Here is a 20,872-nt window from a genome sequence, read left to right as displayed (position 1 = left end):
GACAAGCTAGTTGATGAAACAAGAATACCAAAAGTCTCGTTCAAAGTCAGCATTTCGTAAGTTCTATGGTCGATACAATGACCTTGTCAGCAAATACAATTTATCATTGTCTCAAATGGTGACTGACATTTTTCATACCAATTGTTAGTCATTATTTATACACTGAATTAACGACGGATTTTTTCCGTTGTTTCCTGATCATGACAAGGAGCACACGGCGGGTGTGACAGGTCGGCAGGGGATGTTCACTCCTCCATGGCATCTGGTCCCACCTCTGATATTTCGGGATCCGTGTTTGCTCTGCTCTTGTTTTGTATTGTTTTGTGGACTTTGAGATTGAATACTGTTCGTTATCTCCATATCATTCTTACTCAAAAGTTATCCAGATTAAAAAAAAAAAGCAAAAATAGAATTGAGGAGCAGGTCAAGAATTTAATAAGTAACGAACAATACACAGAATGGTGTCTGTAATCATATTCAGTGTTAAATGGAGTAAGAATGGGAAAAAAACCATTGTGTCCTGTACGATAGATTTAAAAACTTCCGATGGGGTTTTTGACTTGTTGAAGACAAAGCTTACCCATCCTCAGGTTAGATTACCTTTGATTTATCGAATGTTTTTTTGTAGTACGAACTAGTCCATTCATTTTATTATTCATTTCTATTCATATTACTGTAAATCGCTTTTTATTTGCGAGAACTTTATTTTCGCAAAATTACGCGAGAGGGTATGACCGCGAAAATTTCATTCTCGTGTATATAGAATTTCTTAAGATTATATAGAGCAATTACCACAATTCGTGAAAATTTTGTCTCGCTAATAAAGAGTCAATGACTATCTCGCGAAAATAAGATGTCGCAAAAATTAAGTGATCTACAGTATTGTGCAATTTCTTTGTTGATAGAGGTCATTTTTATTATTTTTGGGTTCATATAATATCATAAATGACCACACATGACTGCAATACATACATCATGCTAAGTAGTTCTTTCTTTTATATGTATTTTATTAAATTTTTTTTCAATTTATTTTTGTAAAGCTGTTCATTTTAATTTTACAGACATCAGACTGAAAACAAATACATGAAAACTATTCTGTAGTGAAGTGAACAAATAAAAAGGAAATTTACCAGAAACAGATTTGAAACATCGAACATAAGGTTCGCTTCACTTTTAGTGGAAGTTTTATCATTCAACACTCGGAGTCAAGATGTGTCCAAAGTACAGTTTTTCAGATATCAAATCTGAGGGTACATGTAATAACAAGAATAAAAATTTCATTTTTTACAACAATGTATGAACAGAAGAATTGTCATTGTTCAGTCCGTCATGGTCAGGAAAGGATTACATATTGAAACTCACTTGCAATTATGTTACAAGAAAATATTCAAGGTATCAGTTACTATATTACAAGTCAATATTTTAATATTTCCTTTGGCAAAGTACTCAGCCTTTTGAAAATTCAAATAAAAGGCCTCAAAAGGGGAGAAGGGAACTAATATTCTGTCCAGTCATTGCATTTAGGCACTTAAATCAGATAGACCACTATTCATTTAATATTTATAATTGGAATACCGGTACTTCTTCGAGTATAATTAACGAGGGAGCTAAAATTAATCATACCCAAACTTTCTAGGAATCAGTTTTGAAAATATTTCAAATTCTCCTCTGGATAAAATGTAGGTATTTATTCTGAAACACTGTATATGCCAACATTTTGACTATGTGTTCAGGAAAAGGTATTTTGTAAAGAATATTGGCGCTTTTATTTGAACTGTTTATAGGAGATAAAACCATGCTATAAAAAAATCGAATTCACAGTTTTTTATATTAAGATTTTTAATTATTCTTATCTACCCATTTTTGATTTAAAGAAGTATTATAAGGCATGATTAATATAATTCTTATCTCGATTCACATTTTAACAATGTCTGACTTGGTCATGTGATCGAATCGAAAATTGCTTTATGAGTTATTATGATTGATTTGATAATCTACTTGCAAGCTGTATTTTCATCCTGATAAGATTTGACCTTATCACCTAATTTTTTTTTTAATGTATAACTATTATTTTTTTGTAAAAAGTGAGTTAGTAAAAGCAGAGAAATGGCACAAAATAGCACAATTCTTAAAAAGATAATATACATGTACAAGGGTTGTCCAAAAAGTTCGTGGACAGTGGCGTTTTCGTTATTTTTAAGCGTTTTTTCTCTACTTGTAATATACCAAATTGTTCGTTATAAAATTCCAAATCAAAATATATTCTTTTTTTTACTGAAATAACTTTAAAAATGGGGGTGCTTTACCAAATATATGACTTTCAAAAGGTGCGCACGGACCAAAGTGAAAATGCAATAATCTGTGAACTTAAGTTTTTACATTTAGGTACTGATATTTTCATAAAACTCTTCTGAAACTCAATAATTTTTAATTGTGATGTCAGATAAAAAAATTTACGTCATTTTCCGATATCAATTAAATTGATTTTTAAACGGAAAGATGAAATATTAGGAAAATACTGCAAAGAAGATGTCGTATGAAACTCCCCAAAAAGCGACGTCGGTCATTCGCACGGACCACCGAGCAATCATATAATTTTGTTTTGACTTAGGGAAAACACCAATGGAGAAAAATGATGGAATCAGCAGGGAAAGCTGCAAATGTTTCAAGATCACTGATTTACAAGTGGCATAAACGTTTTTCCGAAGGTTTGACACATTTAGGAGATGCTTAAAGTAGCGACAGACCATTGCTTTGTGACGAAAATACAAAATCTCGGATCAATAACGTTATTATGAAAGACCGACGTTTTACTTTAAGAGAAGTTTCGTCTATGTGTGATGTAAGCAAATCGTCTGTTCTTACAATACTCACAGAAGACTTTGAAATGAGTCATGTCTGCGCCAGATGCGTCCCAAGACTCTTGTCTGATGTTCACATAAAAAGGCGGATACAAACAAGTAAGACATTTTTGAAAATATTCAAGACGGGGGGAGAAAAGTGGCTTGACAGAATCATTACAACTGACGAGACGTGGTTACATTTTTTTGATACCGAGACCAAAAGAGCTTCAAGTGTTTGGAAACACAGAGGATCTCCAGCACCAAAGAAGGCCAAAGTTTCGCAGTTATGATAAGGCTGTCCGAAGGCTTAAAATGTCTTAAAAATATACATTTTAATTTGAGCTAGATTTTAATTTCAATATGTTATCCTTGTTTAAAATTGCAGTCAACTTGAGATAACAGTTTAATCAGGTATTATAATAAAGTATTTCTGTGATGTCAGATGACTGTGTTGATCACGTGACGGACATTTTTGATATGCTTAAATGTTGCACAAAAATCGCATCGGCACAAGTGCATAACACAAATATTGTGCAAAGTTTGTTACATAGATCAATTCATCATGATCCATGGTACTTAAAAAGTGCTGGGGGCAGGTTTAATTTTTCCTTCTGAAGAAAATATTTTACGATAAATTAAAATTACCAACGTAAGAAGGGGTATTTTCCACTCTTTATCGCGATTTATACAAAAACGGATGAACTACATACGATCCCCCAGCAAAATTCAGTTAGAAGACATACTTCTCGTTTAGATTCACGCAAAATATCTTCAATTTATCCTTGTCTTTCACTTGTGCTAGTCCAATAAATACACGATTCATAAATTCTATCTCTGTCTACGGAAGTGAACGGGGAGCGTTTCAAACAAAATTTTTTGCTATTGCTTGAATATATGCATATCGGACAAGCAAAAGGAATAGAGATATTTAAATATCTAATGTTAAACATTATTACAGCACACACAAGGTTATAAAAACAAACCTTACTCTTGAATTAAACACAAATCCCAATAATAATTCTACAAGCCGTTTAATAATTATGACACTTTCCCCGTTATGTCAGCTCAAGTATGCAGTGACTTGACGTCATATTCTATTATGACGTCATATCTAGGTAGTTCAGAGAAGTTATTACAGTTTGAGCAGTTTAATTTTTTACGGGCAGCCTTATCCTAGCTGCGTTCTAAAAGCCTGGTAAAACAGATGTATATAGCCAAAGTTTCTAAAAGCCTGGGAAAACAGATGTATATATATATATTTTTTGCTGATCGACACGGTATGATCCTCACTCACGCCGTACCCTCTGGACAGACAGTAAATGCTTCATACTATTCCCGGATAATCAATATATTACATAAAAAAACTAATAGTATGCAATAACTAAATATAAAATATAAATATATAATCATTTTAGTTCACTTCGTATTACAAAAAAAAAAAAAAATAGTAAAATATTTGAATACATGTACCAATCATCAATTTATTTTTTTTTTTAATAAATCCACTGAAAATAATATGTTATTCAAATAATTTTTTTTCAAACTTGACGTGGCGGGAATTTCTTGTTTTAAATTAGGTATTTTTTTTATAGAATTCAATTTGAAATCATGTGAAACATAATCCTTGAACCTAAATTCAGCTTGATATAATTTGAAAGAAAATGTCAAGAACAAACAAACTGCCTTGATGCCCTAGAAAGCATAGTCAATTTAAGCTTACGGTTTAAAACATTCTTACTAAGAGGAATTTATTTTTCAAACTCGAGAAATGTGTATCCACCGTTCACTGACGTTATATCAAGGTGTTGATTTCAAACTAAATAAAACCAACATAAACACATGGATATGAGATATATGCATTAAATAAACTGATAACAATGGTCGGGTGGGTTTCGTTATCTAAATGATGTTATTTCAGGCCTTATTGTTAAGCATATAGTTATACTTATCCTCTCACAAACCAAAAGTGAAGGCGGACTTATTCTATTTACAAGTAAATCCACCTCTTTATGTTGAATATTTACTTTTCAAGTTTATAAAACAAGAATATCAGCAGTCTCGTTTTAAGTCATCATTTCGGAAATTCAATGGTCGATACAAAGACCTTGTCAGCAAAAACAATTCATCATTGACTCAAATGCTGACTGACGTTTTTCACACCAATTGTTAGTCCATTATTTGTACACTGAATTGACGACGGGTTTTTTCCGTAATTTCCTGATCATGACAAGGAACACACGGCGTGTGTGACCGGTCGGCAGGAGAAGCTCACTTCTCCATGGCACCTGATCCCACCTCTAATGTTTCGGGGGTCCGTGTTTGCTCTGCTCGTATTTTGTATTGTTTTTGGACTTTGAGATTGAATACTGTTCGTTATCTCCTTATCCTTCTTTCACTAAATGTTTTAAAGTATCCAATGCAAAATAAAGGATTTTCTTATTTAGTTAAAATACATTCATAATTTGATAGAAAACGATCAAGGTGAAATAATCCAATTTTACATGACTGTTGATATGTTTTGAGGCCGGTCATTTTGCATTTTAAAGATTTTTCAAAAGTTATTGGTTCATGATCAAAAGAAGAAAATTCATAATTTGTCAAGATATCCGTAGTGTACAATTCATTTAATTCATTTAACTTCTTTCTTTCCTGAACAGAGATTGTATGCAGGTTGTGAAATCACTATTTTTCGTGAGGATTTAATTTTTGTGGTTTTCAAGGTATGAAGAGACCCAGGTTGAGGTAGATTCACTAACTCCATAAACTGACCAAGTCCTTACGTCGTATTTCAAACATCAACATAATGTAGAGACTTGGTGCTTTAATTTCCTATAACAAAATTTCCTCTGAGAGTCCTAGTTTTGAAAGTCAGGCTATGTGAAACTTAAATGTTCTTGAATTTCGAAGAAAATATGTGAATATGAGCATCTTCAACTATTAATTAAAATATGTGCCCACCCCGCGATCTAAAAATAGTTTCATGGATTAAAATCTTCCGAATTTTTTTTTTTTCATTATAAAGTGAAACATTTTAGATCAGAGGTCTGGGGTTTTGCAAAATATTCAAAACCGGTCTAAAATTTTGGCCATTTTTATAGAAATGATCCGGATTTGAGGAAAATAACACAATGCATGACGTCATAATACATAGACAAGAGAAAATTTACGTCATTTCTATTTGATATAAAGTCACCAAGGGTCCAAGTAAAACTTAGCATATTTTCAACTAAAAATGAGCAGTTCTGATTTTTTTTTTAGAAATCCCAGGGGCCTAAAGAGGCCTAAGATGACCTTGTTCTTTATGTCCAACATGAAATGTTATTTTTCACAAATATTAATTGTGAACAATTCTTCAACCACGAAATCAAATCCTCATGAACCAACATATTTTCCACAAACCACGAAGTATTGATCCCTTTCAAATTTTGTGATTTTGCAGTGTATAACAAGAGATTTTTTTTTAAAATTTGAATTACTAATTTAAAAATAATACCAACACATATGCACTGTCCAAAGACTCTAATGTAGAATTGCAGGTGCAATTAATTTGCAATAATCAAACTTTTGTGAATTTTTATGAAATTTTGGGTAGAGAAATATTTGAAAACTCCAGATATTATCCTGATTGAAAATATCGTACCATACATCTATAATGTAGAACTATGGTCATTATACATTGAATAATTTGACAACGTTAGAATTTCTTGTCAAATGAGTGATAATATACTTAAATCGTTTGTGTTATCAGACGTTTTCTTTTATACTAAGAATTGTACTTGCATTATAATAACTTATTAAAAACATTAATTTCAGACACTTCTGTATAAAATATAAAATATTCGTATATAATGTAAACCGCTGTATACTCCCAACATTTGTCACTATGCGTAGGGATAAGAAGTATTGTGGATAATATTGGCGCTTATATCTGAGTTCTTTATAGGAGATAAAACGGTGTTATAATTAAATTATAATTAACAGTTTCTGACATAAAAAAGTTCAATTATTATCTATAAAGTTTTGATTAAGAAAAAAAAGTCTGATAAGGAATGTTAAATATAATTTTTATCATGATGTACATTTATAAAGTGCATGAATTCATCATGTTATCGAATCTTACGAAGATTTTTATATGGCTTTATCGGTGTTTATTATATATTTTATTATGTATTCAGCCCTATTTTCATTCTGATGAAATTTGACCTTATCACTTATACGATTTACATGTATAACTAATATTTGTGTAAATAGTCAGTCAGTAAAGTACGGTAGTCGTGCATAATAGCATACATCTTTTAAAATACAATAGTTGAGCTCGCTAAATAAAACCATATTAATATAACTTATATACATTGTTTTAACTGATAATATCCGTTGGTTGATTTTCGTTAACATGATGACCTGATTTCAGGCGCTAACATTAAGCAAATAGTTATATCAACTCTCTGATAAAATGAAAGTGAAGCCGGTATTATTCTATTTAAGGATAAATAGATTTCCTCTGCAGGTATGTCATACATGTACACCCACGTTTTTATGTTGAATATCTACTTTATCTCTAGCTGTGTTAATGTATTTAATGCATAATAGAGGATTTATTTTTATCACTTCTGATTAATTTTAAACTAGTTCAATATACATTAATAAAAAAAAGATAAAAGCGAAATGATCCCAAACCACATGACTGATCATATGTAAGAAACCGATCATTTTGCAATTTAAAAACTTTTAAAAGTAATTGGACCTTGATTCACAGAAGAAAACATAGTATTTGCCGAAATATCTGTGTGAAGGGATTCATGTAATTTCAAAGTTTCTTAAACAGAGATTTTATTTTTTTTCACAAAGACATTAATTTGAAGTTCTAATTATTATCTAAAATATGTTTACAAACGCATGCACTTCAAACATCAAGCTGCACGAAAAGGCTATGGAGATAACGAACAGTATTCAGTCTCAAAGTCCATAAATATTGAGACATCTCGACTAGATGTGACGTCACATTCATTACGGAGCTCGTCGGAGAAAACCGAGCGTCTGGTTGAAACTTTTTGGTCTAATTTTTTTTTTTGTTTCTTTAAATGATTTCTATAAACTGAAAGCATTCTTTGCTTTACGTTATAGTTTATTTATTTCTTTATTCGTACAAAGGACATTGGGTAGTAAAGGAATTCGGGGAATGTTTCAAAGAGAAATTTGCCTGACGAATGTACAGATTTTATTCCGAATTTCCTCTGTTCTTACACGTAATCTCTTGAGCTCGATGCGCTCGCTTTTAGATTTTAGTCTGTATTTTGATGTGATTAGATGTAATGTATTAGAAAAATAAATTACAATACCAAATAAAAGAATAATTTATATTGAAAGTGTTATTAAACTGCTAAAGGTCAATCAGAATATGTCAGCGGAAAAGTAATTTAATGCCAAAAGAAAGTTATCATAAATAAAGCTGCTCAGCTTGAGGGATTGTATGTGTGCACGTTATTTGAAACTCAGAGGAACAATGTCATGCGTATTGCATCATAACTACCAATCAAAGCTGGGGCGAAAATATGCGTAAAATTATTAGGATGAAATCAATCCTCAACACTAAAATTGGGATAAATTTATTTACGTGTATTTTCTAGGGTTTCTAAAGAAAGTTCGGGTATATTGTTGTTACTCATGTACGTCCGTCCGTCCGTCTGTCAAACTTTTCTTCCCCGAACTCCTCCTACATTTTACACAGTAGTTTAATCATCTTTTGGGAGATGGTTGGTGGTATCATGTAGATGTGCAATAAAGTTTTGGAATTTTGATTTTGCCCCCGGGGGTTAAATGGGGGGTCGAAAATGACGTTTTTTTAATGCAAAAAGTCCCGTCTTCCCTGAACTCCTCTTACATTTTACTCAGCAGCCTAATCACCTTTTGGGATATGGTTGATGGTGTCATGTAGATGTGCAGTTAGGTTTCGTGATTTTTTACCCGGGGGTCAAATGGGGGTTGAAAAAATGACGTTTTTTGTGCAAAAGGTCCTGTCTTTCCTCAAGTCTTCCTTAATGTTACTCAGAAGCCTAATCATCTTTTAGGAGAGTTAAATATTTTGAAAATTATGTAAAACATCAACGTCAAGGGGTAAAAAAGCATCGCATGCTGGGAAACACCTTGAATTCTTATGAGTAATTAATGTACATGTCAAATGTGAGAGTCATATCTCATCTCAATCTAAAGTTATAAGCAAATGCAACATTTTTGAAAAGTAGGTTAGGCTTCAAGGTCAAGGTCACAGAGTAAAGGTCATGATTCATTTGGAAGGTCTTATCACAGGTAATAATATACATGCATTATAATATGAATGCCCTAACTTTTCTCTTTCAAAATGATGAATTTATAACAATTTAATTTTTTTGCAAGTAGGTCCAACTTCTAGGTCATATGTAAAAAAAACCATGTCATTCTCACAGGTAAATACTAGTACATAAGTTTAATATAAATGCCTTGTCTCTTCTCATTCAGTAGATATAACCGTGATGACCAAGGTTAACTTTATTGAGAGAGATGGACATTCTAACATACAAATGTACATACAACATATTTCTATATGAATTGGGTAAAATTAGCCCAATGGTTTTAGAGAAGTTAAAAATGTAAACGTTTTCAGAAAAACAGATGGACGACACGTCACGACAGACGTTATATGATAAGGAAACCAGCTCAAATGAGTGTTTGAAAGGGTTACAATATGGTTGCAGTATTTGAAAAGCTGTTTTTATCATGCAGAGATATGCATGACCAACTTATTCATGTTTTATATTTTCTTTAGTAATTTGTTTGTTTGTTATGAATACATCTCTCTCGGGAATTTTTGGCTCATATGGAGACACCACCAAATAATAATAATGAAGACAACATGTGTTTGTGAAACACTGAAGTCCCTGTATGGAAGCCTATTGAGAAGTTTGAAGTTTCTCAAATATATGTCAAACTCAAAGGTCAAGATCAAAGGGTTCAAATTGTTGGTATCAGAAGAAAGTCTTGTCACAAGGAATGCACATGTGAAATAAGTAATCCCTAGTACTTCCTGTACAAAAGTTTATTGCCAAGGTTAATTTTTTTAAGTGGTTCAAACTCTAGGGTCTAGGTCAAACATATTTATACCTGTTGACAGTTCACAATGAATACACATGTTAAGCATGAACGCCCTAGCACCTACTGATCAAAATTTAGGCCAAGTTTAAAGTTTGGTATTTTTCTTGTAAAAATGTGTATCCTAGGTCAAGCGATCAGAGGTAAAAATTAATGGTACCCAAATAAAAGGTCTTAATTGTTACAAGAAATAAACCTATAAAATGTGGAAGCCATTTGTATAGACCATTCCACTTAAAACTTATGGGCAAGGTTATAATTTCTGCAGACAAATAGACAGACATAATATAAACACAAGAAACAAAATATGTATAAATAGTCAAATAGAAAAAAATATACTATTTAATTGGAATCACAAAATAGATTGTTATTTCAGGGACATGGAGTGGGTAGGGAGATTGGACCCCCCCCCCCTCTGGAATTTGCTTTGTTATTTATGCAAGACTATATACCATATCAAATAAAAAATGACTTTGGACATCCTCCCCCTAACGTAGAAAACATTGACCCCACTATCATTGTTTTTATTTTGTTTATTTGTTTTCAGTTTTTTTTCTCCTGCTTGTCAGGAAATTCTGGGCTGGAATTTTTTGACTGAGATGTGAACCCCCTCCCTACTCCCCCCCAAAAAATTCTGGATCCGCACCAGTATTGGCAGTAGCTGAATGTCACATCGACAACGGGAGATAACTTCACAATATGAAATTCGTCTAGTGTGGCATGCGATGATTTTTGACCCTTTTTGAACTTTAACCTAATCGTTTGGGTTTATTTTACCCCCCACTATACTTAAACTTGTACTTACCGACCTCCATAGGTCTTGTCAACTTCATGAAATATAATCCAATTATAACACAAAATGAATTAATCCAATGCACACCGGACTGCAGCATGTTCTAATGCTATTCTTCTTGCCGTCGATTCCGTGACTTTATCAGATGAAGTGGGAATCGGCCGAGGTGTGCCCAATGGAGTTTAACCTAAAATATGATAATGGGTGACGCAACGTGATGTGATGTAGAATTTACATGTTAACATGTATAGTACAAGAACAAATTTTAAATTAATTCATAACTAACGATGTTTTGACAAAACTGTTCCATCTTGCCTATTCCAAAAAGTATGTGCTGTGTGATTGTGGTGTCTAGGGGGGGGGGGGGGGATTAGTAAATTTAAAAAGGTCCTATTATGAGCATAACATTTATCAAAATCTAATTTACATCATCAATAGAATTCAAACTGGCAGATAATGAACTAAGCATGTAAAATAAATAAAAGAGGTTCTGAGTTATAGGTCACAAGGAGAATTTCATACTCAATTTGATGAATACATGTAAATTATATAGAATTATTTTGACTTTTTCCTTGGAAAGCCGCCCAATATGTAAGAGAGTGTATTCAGAGGCAAACAACTTAGTGCAGGTATTACTGTCTCATGACAGCATCTAGTTACATTTACATTAAACAGAAGAAATAATGTGTTTCTTTATGTTTCAGATACATGCATGTTCATAACATATCGGGATGTATCTACCACGTCAATCAGAGGCTGTGTATGTAGCACTGTGTCTTAAAATTGGAACTCCTATAGCAGTGAGTATCAGGAGAGAATTGATGAACACTGAGGAAGTTGTTGATAAACCTGTGAATATCATGAGAGAATTTGATAGAATGAAAAGTGGGAGCAGACGTGAAGGATTCAGATTGAGTACTTCTGATCATGATTTGATGTTGTGGCCTTTAGACCACAAGATGATATGTGATCTCTCTCAGATCAGTCTCTACCGTATCCCACAACACACTGTGATTCTGATGGAGTGTGATGATCTACCACCGGGATTTACCAAACTTAACTTGATGAGTCAATCACATAATCCAAAAGTCATATCCTCTTGTGTAGTAATGAATTATAAAACATTCATTTCAAGTACATTATTTAGAGATAAGCATTTGCAAATCATAAAGAACGGCTTGATTCCCAACACTACTGCTTTCACACATGGACCTTGTTCTACCTATTCTTTTTTCCAAGATGGAGAGGCTGACAATGCATTCTGTTTCCAGTCACATCACTGGCCTACGTCCGCATTACCATGGATACAGAGATGTCGTGCGCGGAGCTGGCCAGATCAGGAAGTCGTTTTCTATATATTAAGCGGAGGATTTCATGTTGTACCCATCGGATGCAAACCTGAAAATGAACTCGAATGGAGAATCTCATTCTCTCGAGCAGAACAAAAAAATGTTCATTCAATGAATCACTGTCAGTTTTTGTGTTATGGTCTTTTCAAATTTTTCCCAAAAGAAGTAATCAATTTTCAAACCAATGAACGTATTCTCTGCTCATACTTTATAAAAACCGTTGTATTTTGGGTCATACAGAACAATACTTCCTTGTCTTGGACACCTGATAACTTATTGTTGTGTTTCTGGGAAAGCTTTAAATTATTGATATACATGGTACATACTGGGGAATGTCCAAACTTTTTTATTCCACAAAACAACATGTTTAGAGTGAAAGTCACTGGTTCTGTACAAACCTCATTGTTCAGTCAGTTGTATGATTTGTATAGCAAGGGGATATCATGTCTACTATTAAGTGAAACAATTCGACCTTATCTCAGTATTGCTCTATTAAACAGATGACTTACCGTTTGTACAGACGAGAACCGTATCATATCAAGCTCTGAGTTAGATGAACATTTATACATAGAATTAAATTTGCTATATCAAGCAATTAGAAGTATTTGAGACTTTCCGATTTATATGAAACAAATACAAAGTATGATAAAGAAAAGGCTTACACCGTATGAGACAGTTTCTTTCCAATGTATCACATCAAATGTGCTAATGAATACACAGGCAAAAGTGGCTTGCATGAACTTCATATGAAATTCGCATGAATATCGTGCGAATTCTTCGCATGAAAAGGAGACGAAAAGGACCACACATGATATTCGCATGAAAATATCATGCGATTTTGACATGAAATTCGCACGAATATCATGCGAATAAAAATTCGCACGAAATTCATATGAATATTTTTGCTGCTTTCTTTACAGATTTTCATATGAATTTCATGCGAATTTCATGTAAATATCATGATATATTCATATCAAATCCATGTGATGTAATTTATATATTTTTCCTAGTATATTGGACTTTCAATTCTTTTAATCCATTTAATGAAAAGTATTAGGAAATTCTAATACTTAGATCTGTATATGAATTTGTACAACTAATCATCAACGTTTCACTGTTACTGTATTCAAAAAATGCAATAAGTACAATCTCAAAATCTGATCCAGCAAATGACTTAATGAGCTTTATCTAAATCTTAATTTGAAATTGCTTAATTTTAACACATGCAGATTTTGAGGAAGCATCACTATGATTATCCAAGTTATTCTTTTGATGAACAAACAACTGGACACATTCTGTTTCTTAATCTTCTTTATTGAATGCTTCGATTCTTTTTAACATTCTCTGCTCAAGGGCCACCCATCTGTCTGGAGATTGTTTCATCTGCAAGAGAAAATAATTGTAATGAATACTGGGTACCGGTAAATGAAATACAGTCATGAATTTTACAACTGCATTTCCAAAGTCAATATTTCCCTACTTATCAAGATAACATAAAATATGAACAAAAGTAGATATAGCAATCTCATATCACCCCTAAGTTCAATTTGGTAAAAGGTTGAATTTATATTGCCTACATTGTAAATGATCTTTAAAAAATAAAAAAACATACTTCATAAATTATAATGATTTCAAAACCATACATCATAAATTATAATTAAAAGTATAATTATAATGTTTCTTAAGTATAAAATTATTGACAAAAAATGAAAACAATTTTCCTGCAAATGACTTTAAACTTAAAAACAATCTTGTGTCAGGTATCAATTAAACCTTGAGATAATTGTCTCTGTTTCATTGACCTATATCTGATGATGCAATTTGTATCTGTTGCAAGGGAATTTAAAAGCAAAATTTACCTACCATTGCATCTATGTTCCCTCTGAACACACGCCAGAAATCTGTGGCTGTGGTAGCTGGATTTTTTCCTGAACAATTTGAGTCCATCAGCGAAAGATCTCTGTAAAGCAAAGAACAGAAATAAATCTAAAAATATTATTAAGACTAGTCATGAATTTTATATCTTCAAAGTTCAACTTTTTAAAGGAATAAGTTTGAATCTGTTTTACTATTTAAACCGTCATGGAAATATTATGCACTAATTTTGCCTCTGTTATCAAAGATTGTTGGGTTTATATTGTTTTTGTACTGTTATGTCCATCTTTCTGTCTTAATATTTAACCTTTAAACAAATTACTTATGAGTGGGTGGGGCTATGGCTTCATATTCCACAGGTGTATTTCATGTAACAAGAACTTTATCGGGGTACTATAAAATTTGACCTCTTGACCTTGATATTAGGGTTTGATCCACTTTTACAAAAAAAATCCCTAAACTTTAACCTAGGCTAATAATTTTGAACAGCTAGTGCTATCAATCTGATACTTCACATTATTTTGTAATCATTGTGACAAGACCATTCAATAAGTTTTTTTTAACCTTAAAATTGGTCTTGACCTAAGAGTTTGACCCACTTTTAAAAAAATATAATCTAGGCCATAACTTTTTAACAGTTAATACTAAAATTCTCATATTTCACAGGTTAAATTATTCCTTATGACAAAACCTTCCTTCAGATGCTAACAATTTGACCTTTTGACCTTGACCTTTAAGTTTGCCTTGCATTTCAGTCCTCGCTTTAAGATGTCATATAGGCATATATAAAGGCGTAAACATAGGATAAAATAATATATGTATGCATAAGTTTATTTGCTGAGTACCTAGGAGCAGAAAAAGATGACTGTCAAAGAATAACTGCATTTTTTATATGTCTTCTATAACATCAGAACCTATTACTGGGTACCCAGGGGCAAAGTAATATACAAATTTGGAAATGGACCTCTTTAATACTCATTATAAGTATATACTTTAAATGTACTTAGTTTGTTTGCATTTTATCAAGAAGCACTTTTACCATGCAAAATTTGGTTGATAATGGTTCAGTCAGTAATGGATAATTTGTTACTGATGGGACACACAACAACTGATGAAAAGAGAAGCAATAGGTCTAAAAACAAATAACAATAAATTGACACTTGCATCCCTCAAGTGTCCATATTAATGAAATTAAATTTCAATCCTTACCAATGCATAAGAGTGACCTTGAAGTTGGTCTTCTCCTCTGAATCGGTCATTCGGATGGTGATAACCAGAAATTGCCGAGAAGTCAGGTATACCCCTGCAGTCGAGCCTTTATTGGCATTTACTCCACATTCTTCTCTTGTGTCACTAGCTGAATTGTATCATATTATTGAGAATCTCACAAATTTAAGAATTTTTTATAAGCTGGTATTTTTACAATTGTACTTTTTTTTTATAAAATGCATTTAAAGTTTCGATCAACAATGCATGAAATCAAAATGAAAAATTTTCAACAAATTTTGACCAAAAACAAGATATGTATGTGAAACACTGATGCCCCCGTATGACAACATAGCAAAGATTAAACTTTTCTTAAATGCAAATTTAATTAATAGGTACTAAAAGTAAGATATTCTCACTGGAAAGCAATTGTGAAATTTGAAAGCAGGCCATTATTAACGTTTTTTTTTCAATAAGTACAAAAATCTCCAAGGTCAAGTCCTAAAGGTTAAGTTACTAATTGGTATCCAATGAAAGGTCTTGCCACATAGAATTACTTATGTAGAGTATGGAAGCCCTAGCCCTAACCTTTCAGAAGTTATGACCAAGGTTAATTTTCTTTTAAAAGTAGATCAAACTCCATGGTCAAGGTCAAAGGGTCAAAGTTCTTGTTATCAAATAAAAGGTCTTGTCACAAGAATTAAATATGTAAAATATGAAAGCACTAGCCCTAACCCTTTGAAAGTTATGGTCAAGGCTTGTTTTTTAAAGTAGGTCAAACTCAAAGGTCAAGGTCAAAGGGTCAAAGTGCTTGGTATCCAATGAAGGGTCTTCTCACAAGGATTACATATGTGAAGTATGAAAACCGTATCCCTTACCGTTCAAAAGTTATGGCCAAGGTTCAAGTTTTGCACAGGTACAGAAATCTACTAGGTCAAGGTCAAAGGGTCAAGGTTGTTGGTTTCCAGTGAAAGGTCTTTCAATAAAAAATATACATGTGAAGTATAAATTTCCTGGTGTCTACTGTTCAAAAGATATGGCCAAAGTAAAAGTTAAAATTATCATGTAAAAGTGAGTCAAACTCCAAGGTCAAGAGGTCAAATTTGGTAATACCCAAAGAAAGGTCTTGTCACAAGGAATACACATGTGAAATATGAAAGTCATGGCTCCAATAAATCAAAAGTTATGGGCAAGGTTAAAGTTTTTGAGGACAAACAGACAGACAGAGAGACAGACAGACAGACGGACATGACAAAAACTATAAACTGTACCCCAACACTTTGTTTACGGGGGCATAAAAAGGGCTAACTTAAGCTTCTGGCTTAGGTGAGAAAAATTCAATGAAATATTCCCAGCTTAGTCATAATTGGTCATGAGATTAAATTCCATAAAGCCCGAAGGGTTTCTATGTAAAAATTTGATTGGCCATTGTGGACCCGCCCTTCCCCTGGGGGTCATGATTTGAATAAACTTGAATCTACACTACCTGAGGATGCTTCTCTGTAAGATTCATCTTTCCTGGCACAGTGGTTCTGGAGAAGAAGATTTTTAAATCATACCATCAAATTTTCATTATTTCTGAATTATCTCCCCTTTGATATGGCATGGCCCTTCATTTGAACTAACTTGAATCACCTTCACCTAAAGATACTTTGTGCCAAGTGTGGTTGAATTTGGCCCACTGGTTCTTGAGAAGAAGTCGAAAATGTGAAAAGTTAATGACAACAACAACGACGATAGACAGACAATGGACAAACTTTGATCAGAAAAGCTCACTTGAGCCTTCGGCTCAGGTGAGCTAACAAAAAATATTATAAAATACTTACATGTACTTTTGACAAATTGGGAAAATTTAGGAGTTAGGACTACTCTGGTACTTGAAATCTGATCTTGTGATGACAAGTAACTGTGCCTATACAGAGAAACTAAAAAATGTCAGGTACTGTAGGTTCAATAACATTTAGTTCATTATCTCTTTGTCACTTTATTTGAATTAAAAACATGTATTCTATAAATTAACGAAGATTATATATACATGTATTTACATTAAAGAAATGCAAGATAAGCAAATATAAGCTGAATGGTTAAGGTTTTGCTACATGTATACATGTAATAACAAAATTGTTATACACGTAATAACAAAATTGTTATTGATTGTTATACACGTAATAACAAACAATGTATACCACAGGCTCTGCAAAAAATATTTCTCTCTTAGATTTTTTTTTTACCTGCTTACATGTATCATATTTATAATCTTTGAGAAGCTATCAGTGTGGTATAATGGAGTGCCGTGCATAGATCTGCTTATAACCAGCAAATTATACCTGTGAGTATAGAATGCAACATTTAATAAATATTTTCGAATTAATAAATATTTTGTAAATATATGTTCAGTACGACTCATTTTAGGGAAGTGACTAGGACTTTCTGTCTTGCATATTCCAGATGTAAGTAAGCCTCTTTATATCTGCATACATTTTGGAATGCACATGCACAGGTACTTGTGGACAGGACAGTGGGGTAATTTTTTTTGTTGAGGGGTGGAAGGGTTTTTTCAAAGGGGGGGGGGGGGTATTATAATGTACATTTTACACCTGCATGTTGTTAAATAACTCAATAGGATACCGGGTGGGGTATGGTTTTTAAAGGAGGAGGTTGATAGAAAAAAATATTTGTATGGATTACCTGAAAAGTTTTTGAAAAAGAAAGGAAAATATTGATCTCAGAACCTGAGAATCCTATCCTACAACATTAGCTTTTCACTGAACATTTTCTATGGTAAAAACACAAACAAACAAAAATTTGGAACTTAATTCTTCTTATTCCTTTTTTTTTTTTGCAAATCCAAAAGGGAGGGTTGCAATTAACCGCCGTAGTTAGAATAATCTTAAGCCCTCACCGGGCACGTAGGACATTAATAAATTTTTATCATTTTAACGATAGAACATCAACATTCCATCTACCCCCCCCCCACCCCCAATGCTACGTGTGTTATTTGATTGCTGCAGTTTAATTTTATATACTAGATCCCAATGCAACAGGAATTAAAAACACATTAAAACATTAGGCCTATCAATAGGCCAATAATATTGTAAGAAAAGCAGAGAACCTGTACTAGGCCCATCTTTCATTTTCAACACATAACGTTATGCGTTACCATAGATAATGTTAGATCCACTTGAATCTCATATCTGTTATTAAGCTGTCAACAAATATTCCCAAATAAAGTTATTACATCCGTCTGATGTAAAAAGAAGATGAGAATCTTACAAACTTACAGAAAATATGGAGTTGAAAACATTCTGCTCTTTCTTTCTTTCTTTCCTTCTGCTTTCTAAGTCGCATGATGACGTAATTTGTGACGTACGGCATTCCATAAAAGAACTAGCTTTGGTTCCATAAAGTAAATTTATATCACTTAGTCATCTGCGTTCGTCTTGGAGATGCATTTTTAAGATAAAAGTTTGAACGACTAATATTACAAAGATTAAGGTATTTCCCGATTCTTGGATGAATACGAAACCGATTAGCCAGGTTCTACTTGCACTTCCTGTTACAGAAAAAAAATTCGAGTCAGCAAGAGCTCCTTTCTATGGTTTGTTCTAGACTTTCCTTTTGGCTGATTGTGATATACTTCTTTGAAACAATGGTAAATATGTATGCTTTGTTGATTTTTTGTCATATTTTGTGGTTATAATGCACATTTTTATTGATAATTCAACTTGCAACGAAATCTTTCAGAGTAAATTCGGATTGCGTTCTCATTTCAGATTCTACGTAACGCAGTCAGGTGAATCGACTGGTCCTTTTTATGCTTAGTGACATCTATATGAAGGTTTACTAAATTTTGAGTAAGTAATTTAAGGTTATTTTTATTTAAACTAATTGTCATTACAAGTTTCTACATATGTGTCAGAACACACCACACAGACAGTGTTTTTGTTCTGACACATGTAAACACAACTTTTATAGACCAAGTGTATCCCATAAAATAATTTAGACATAGGTCAAACAAAAGGTTCAATCTTCTAGGGGATTAATTTGAGGTCCATGCAAAAAAAGTGTAACTATATATTGCATTTGATTTATTCACAGTTGAGGTATTCTAATTATTCTGTGCAGATTTTAAAAAAATCAATCTTTTCAGTATTTTACTGTTGTCTGTAATATATTAAAAATTCATCAATTACATGTTTATTGTCATCCAATTGGAACATCACAATTAAAATGAAAATTTTTATCTCATTTATGGTTCAAAAGCAGCCCGCTAGAGTCGCTAGGTCAATAACACACTGTATGGTGTCTGACACATCCCTTTAAAGTCTAATATGCAGTTATGAATCTGTTAAACACATGGTCTTTTCTGTTTCGCTCTAAACATATAGTACCATTTAACATACCGTAAAATCCCTATAAACCGCCCCGGGCGCTTAGAAAATTGCAAAAAGTGGGCGGTTATTTTGGTATAGTCTTTATGATATTTAATGTCATATTTTAACTTAAAAAATCCTTTGAAAATAAAAAATGAATACAAAGAACCACTAAAATAATTTCTAACTTTACTGAAAGTTAAGATAATTCAACCAAATGCTAAATTAATATTCATTTTCCACTGAGAAATCGGTTAATAGACAAGCTTTATTTTTACTTTCATTTTTTTATATGATTCTAGATGGTTTTAATCACCGTACAGGGGGCCCTTATTTCCTGACAATTGAAAAATACCCAAGGGGTGCTAATAGGGGCAGGGGCGGTTAATAGGGATTATACGGTACTCAGTAATTCAAGTTGCCAAAACATGGACTTTTCAAGTGATATCATTGAATTTATTGTATTTAATGTCATCCTAATCTAGGAATTGGTCCCTTTGACCTAAACAATTGGAATATTAGTATGGGTAATAGTATTTTATAATAATTAATATAATAATTAAATAATTAATTAATTAATTAATTAATAATCTTTGTAGGAAACAGTTGTCAGGACACAAGACTGAAAGAAAGACGTACTGAAAAACTGCCTGTAAACACAACAATCATTAAAGTCAATGGATTACCCAGGAACATCCAAGCAATATGATATCAGAGACTGGCAATTTGTATCACTTGATGTGGCAGAAAAACCTAAATAAATATTGAAATGTTCAATTTCTTTGTTCATTGCTTTTCTCTTGTGTATATGAATATCGCATAATATTTATGAGAATTTCGCACAATTTTTACATGAAAAACTGTTAATTTGGAATTCGCATGAATATCATGCGAAATTTTAGTCACATGAAAATCGCATGAATTTCGCATAAATATTATATGAGGACATTCGCATGAAATTCGCATGTGGAACTTTTCGCATGGTTTTTATATGATTTTCGCACGAAATTCATGCGAAAAGGCAATCGCATGAAAATCATGCGAGCCACTTTTCCCTGTGTACTGCCATGTTCATACAGAGTAGACTAAATCAGAGGGAAACTCGCAATAAAGTTTTCTACAAAGTTTATAAAGGATGTAATGTGCTAAAACAGTCAAGTAAGTTTGGATATGTATCAGACATTCTCTACCTTGCTATGCACTTTTACAAAACACGTAGATATGAACATTCACTCCGTTATTTACATAAAGCACAGGAGAGGATGTCATTGCCGTATATCATGTATTTGGATCATGTTAACGTAGAAA

The 20,872-nt window shown here is 32.7% G+C and overlaps 1 protein-coding gene and 1 long non-coding RNA gene across 2 annotated transcripts; one reads left to right on the top strand and one right to left on the bottom strand.

The window, feature by feature from the left end:
• Nucleotides 1-13,341: 13,341 nt before the first annotated feature.
• LOC134240630 (uncharacterized) lies at nucleotides 13,342-18,622 on the bottom strand. The gene is made up of 6 exons (XM_062722706.1): nucleotides 18,473-18,622; nucleotides 17,423-17,518; nucleotides 17,018-17,103; nucleotides 15,212-15,342; nucleotides 13,974-14,070; nucleotides 13,342-13,493 (listed from the first exon to the last, which is right to left on the bottom strand). Exons 1-6 carry the CDS (start codon nucleotides 18,493-18,495, stop codon nucleotides 13,459-13,461), a joined length of 468 nt encoding a protein of 155 aa, XP_062578690.1. The 5' UTR covers nucleotides 18,496-18,622; the 3' UTR covers nucleotides 13,342-13,458.
• A 38-nt stretch (nucleotides 18,623-18,660) lies between these two features.
• LOC134240629 (uncharacterized) lies at nucleotides 18,661-20,632 on the top strand. Its single transcript, XR_009986484.1, has 3 exons — nucleotides 18,661-18,843; nucleotides 18,965-19,045; nucleotides 20,164-20,632. It is a non-coding gene; the product is annotated as an uncharacterized LOC134240629 (long non-coding RNA).
• The last annotated feature ends 240 nt before the right edge of the window (nucleotides 20,633-20,872 follow it).

The sequence above is a fragment of the Saccostrea cucullata genome, unplaced genomic scaffold (genome assembly GCF_032062105.1).
Source record: "Saccostrea cucullata isolate Sc308-1 unplaced genomic scaffold, CSIRO_AGI_Scuc_v1 ctg7327, whole genome shotgun sequence".
Classification (NCBI taxonomy): Eukaryota; Metazoa; Mollusca; class Bivalvia; order Ostreida; family Ostreidae; genus Saccostrea; species Saccostrea cuccullata.
This window is presented reverse-complemented; position numbering and strand designations above follow the sequence as displayed.

Coding starts and splice junctions, on each gene's coding strand:
- LOC134240630 (XM_062722706.1), bottom strand. CDS start 18,495: ATGTTTTCAACTCCATATTTTCT. Junction 17,104..17,422: donor AATATGATACATGTAAGCAG/GTAAAAAAAAAA, acceptor TTCTCTGTATAG/GCACAGTTACTTGTCATCAC. Junction 14,071..15,211: donor AGGAGAAGACCAACTTCAAG/GTCACTCTTATG, acceptor TTTGCTTTACAG/AGATCTTTCGCTGATGGACT.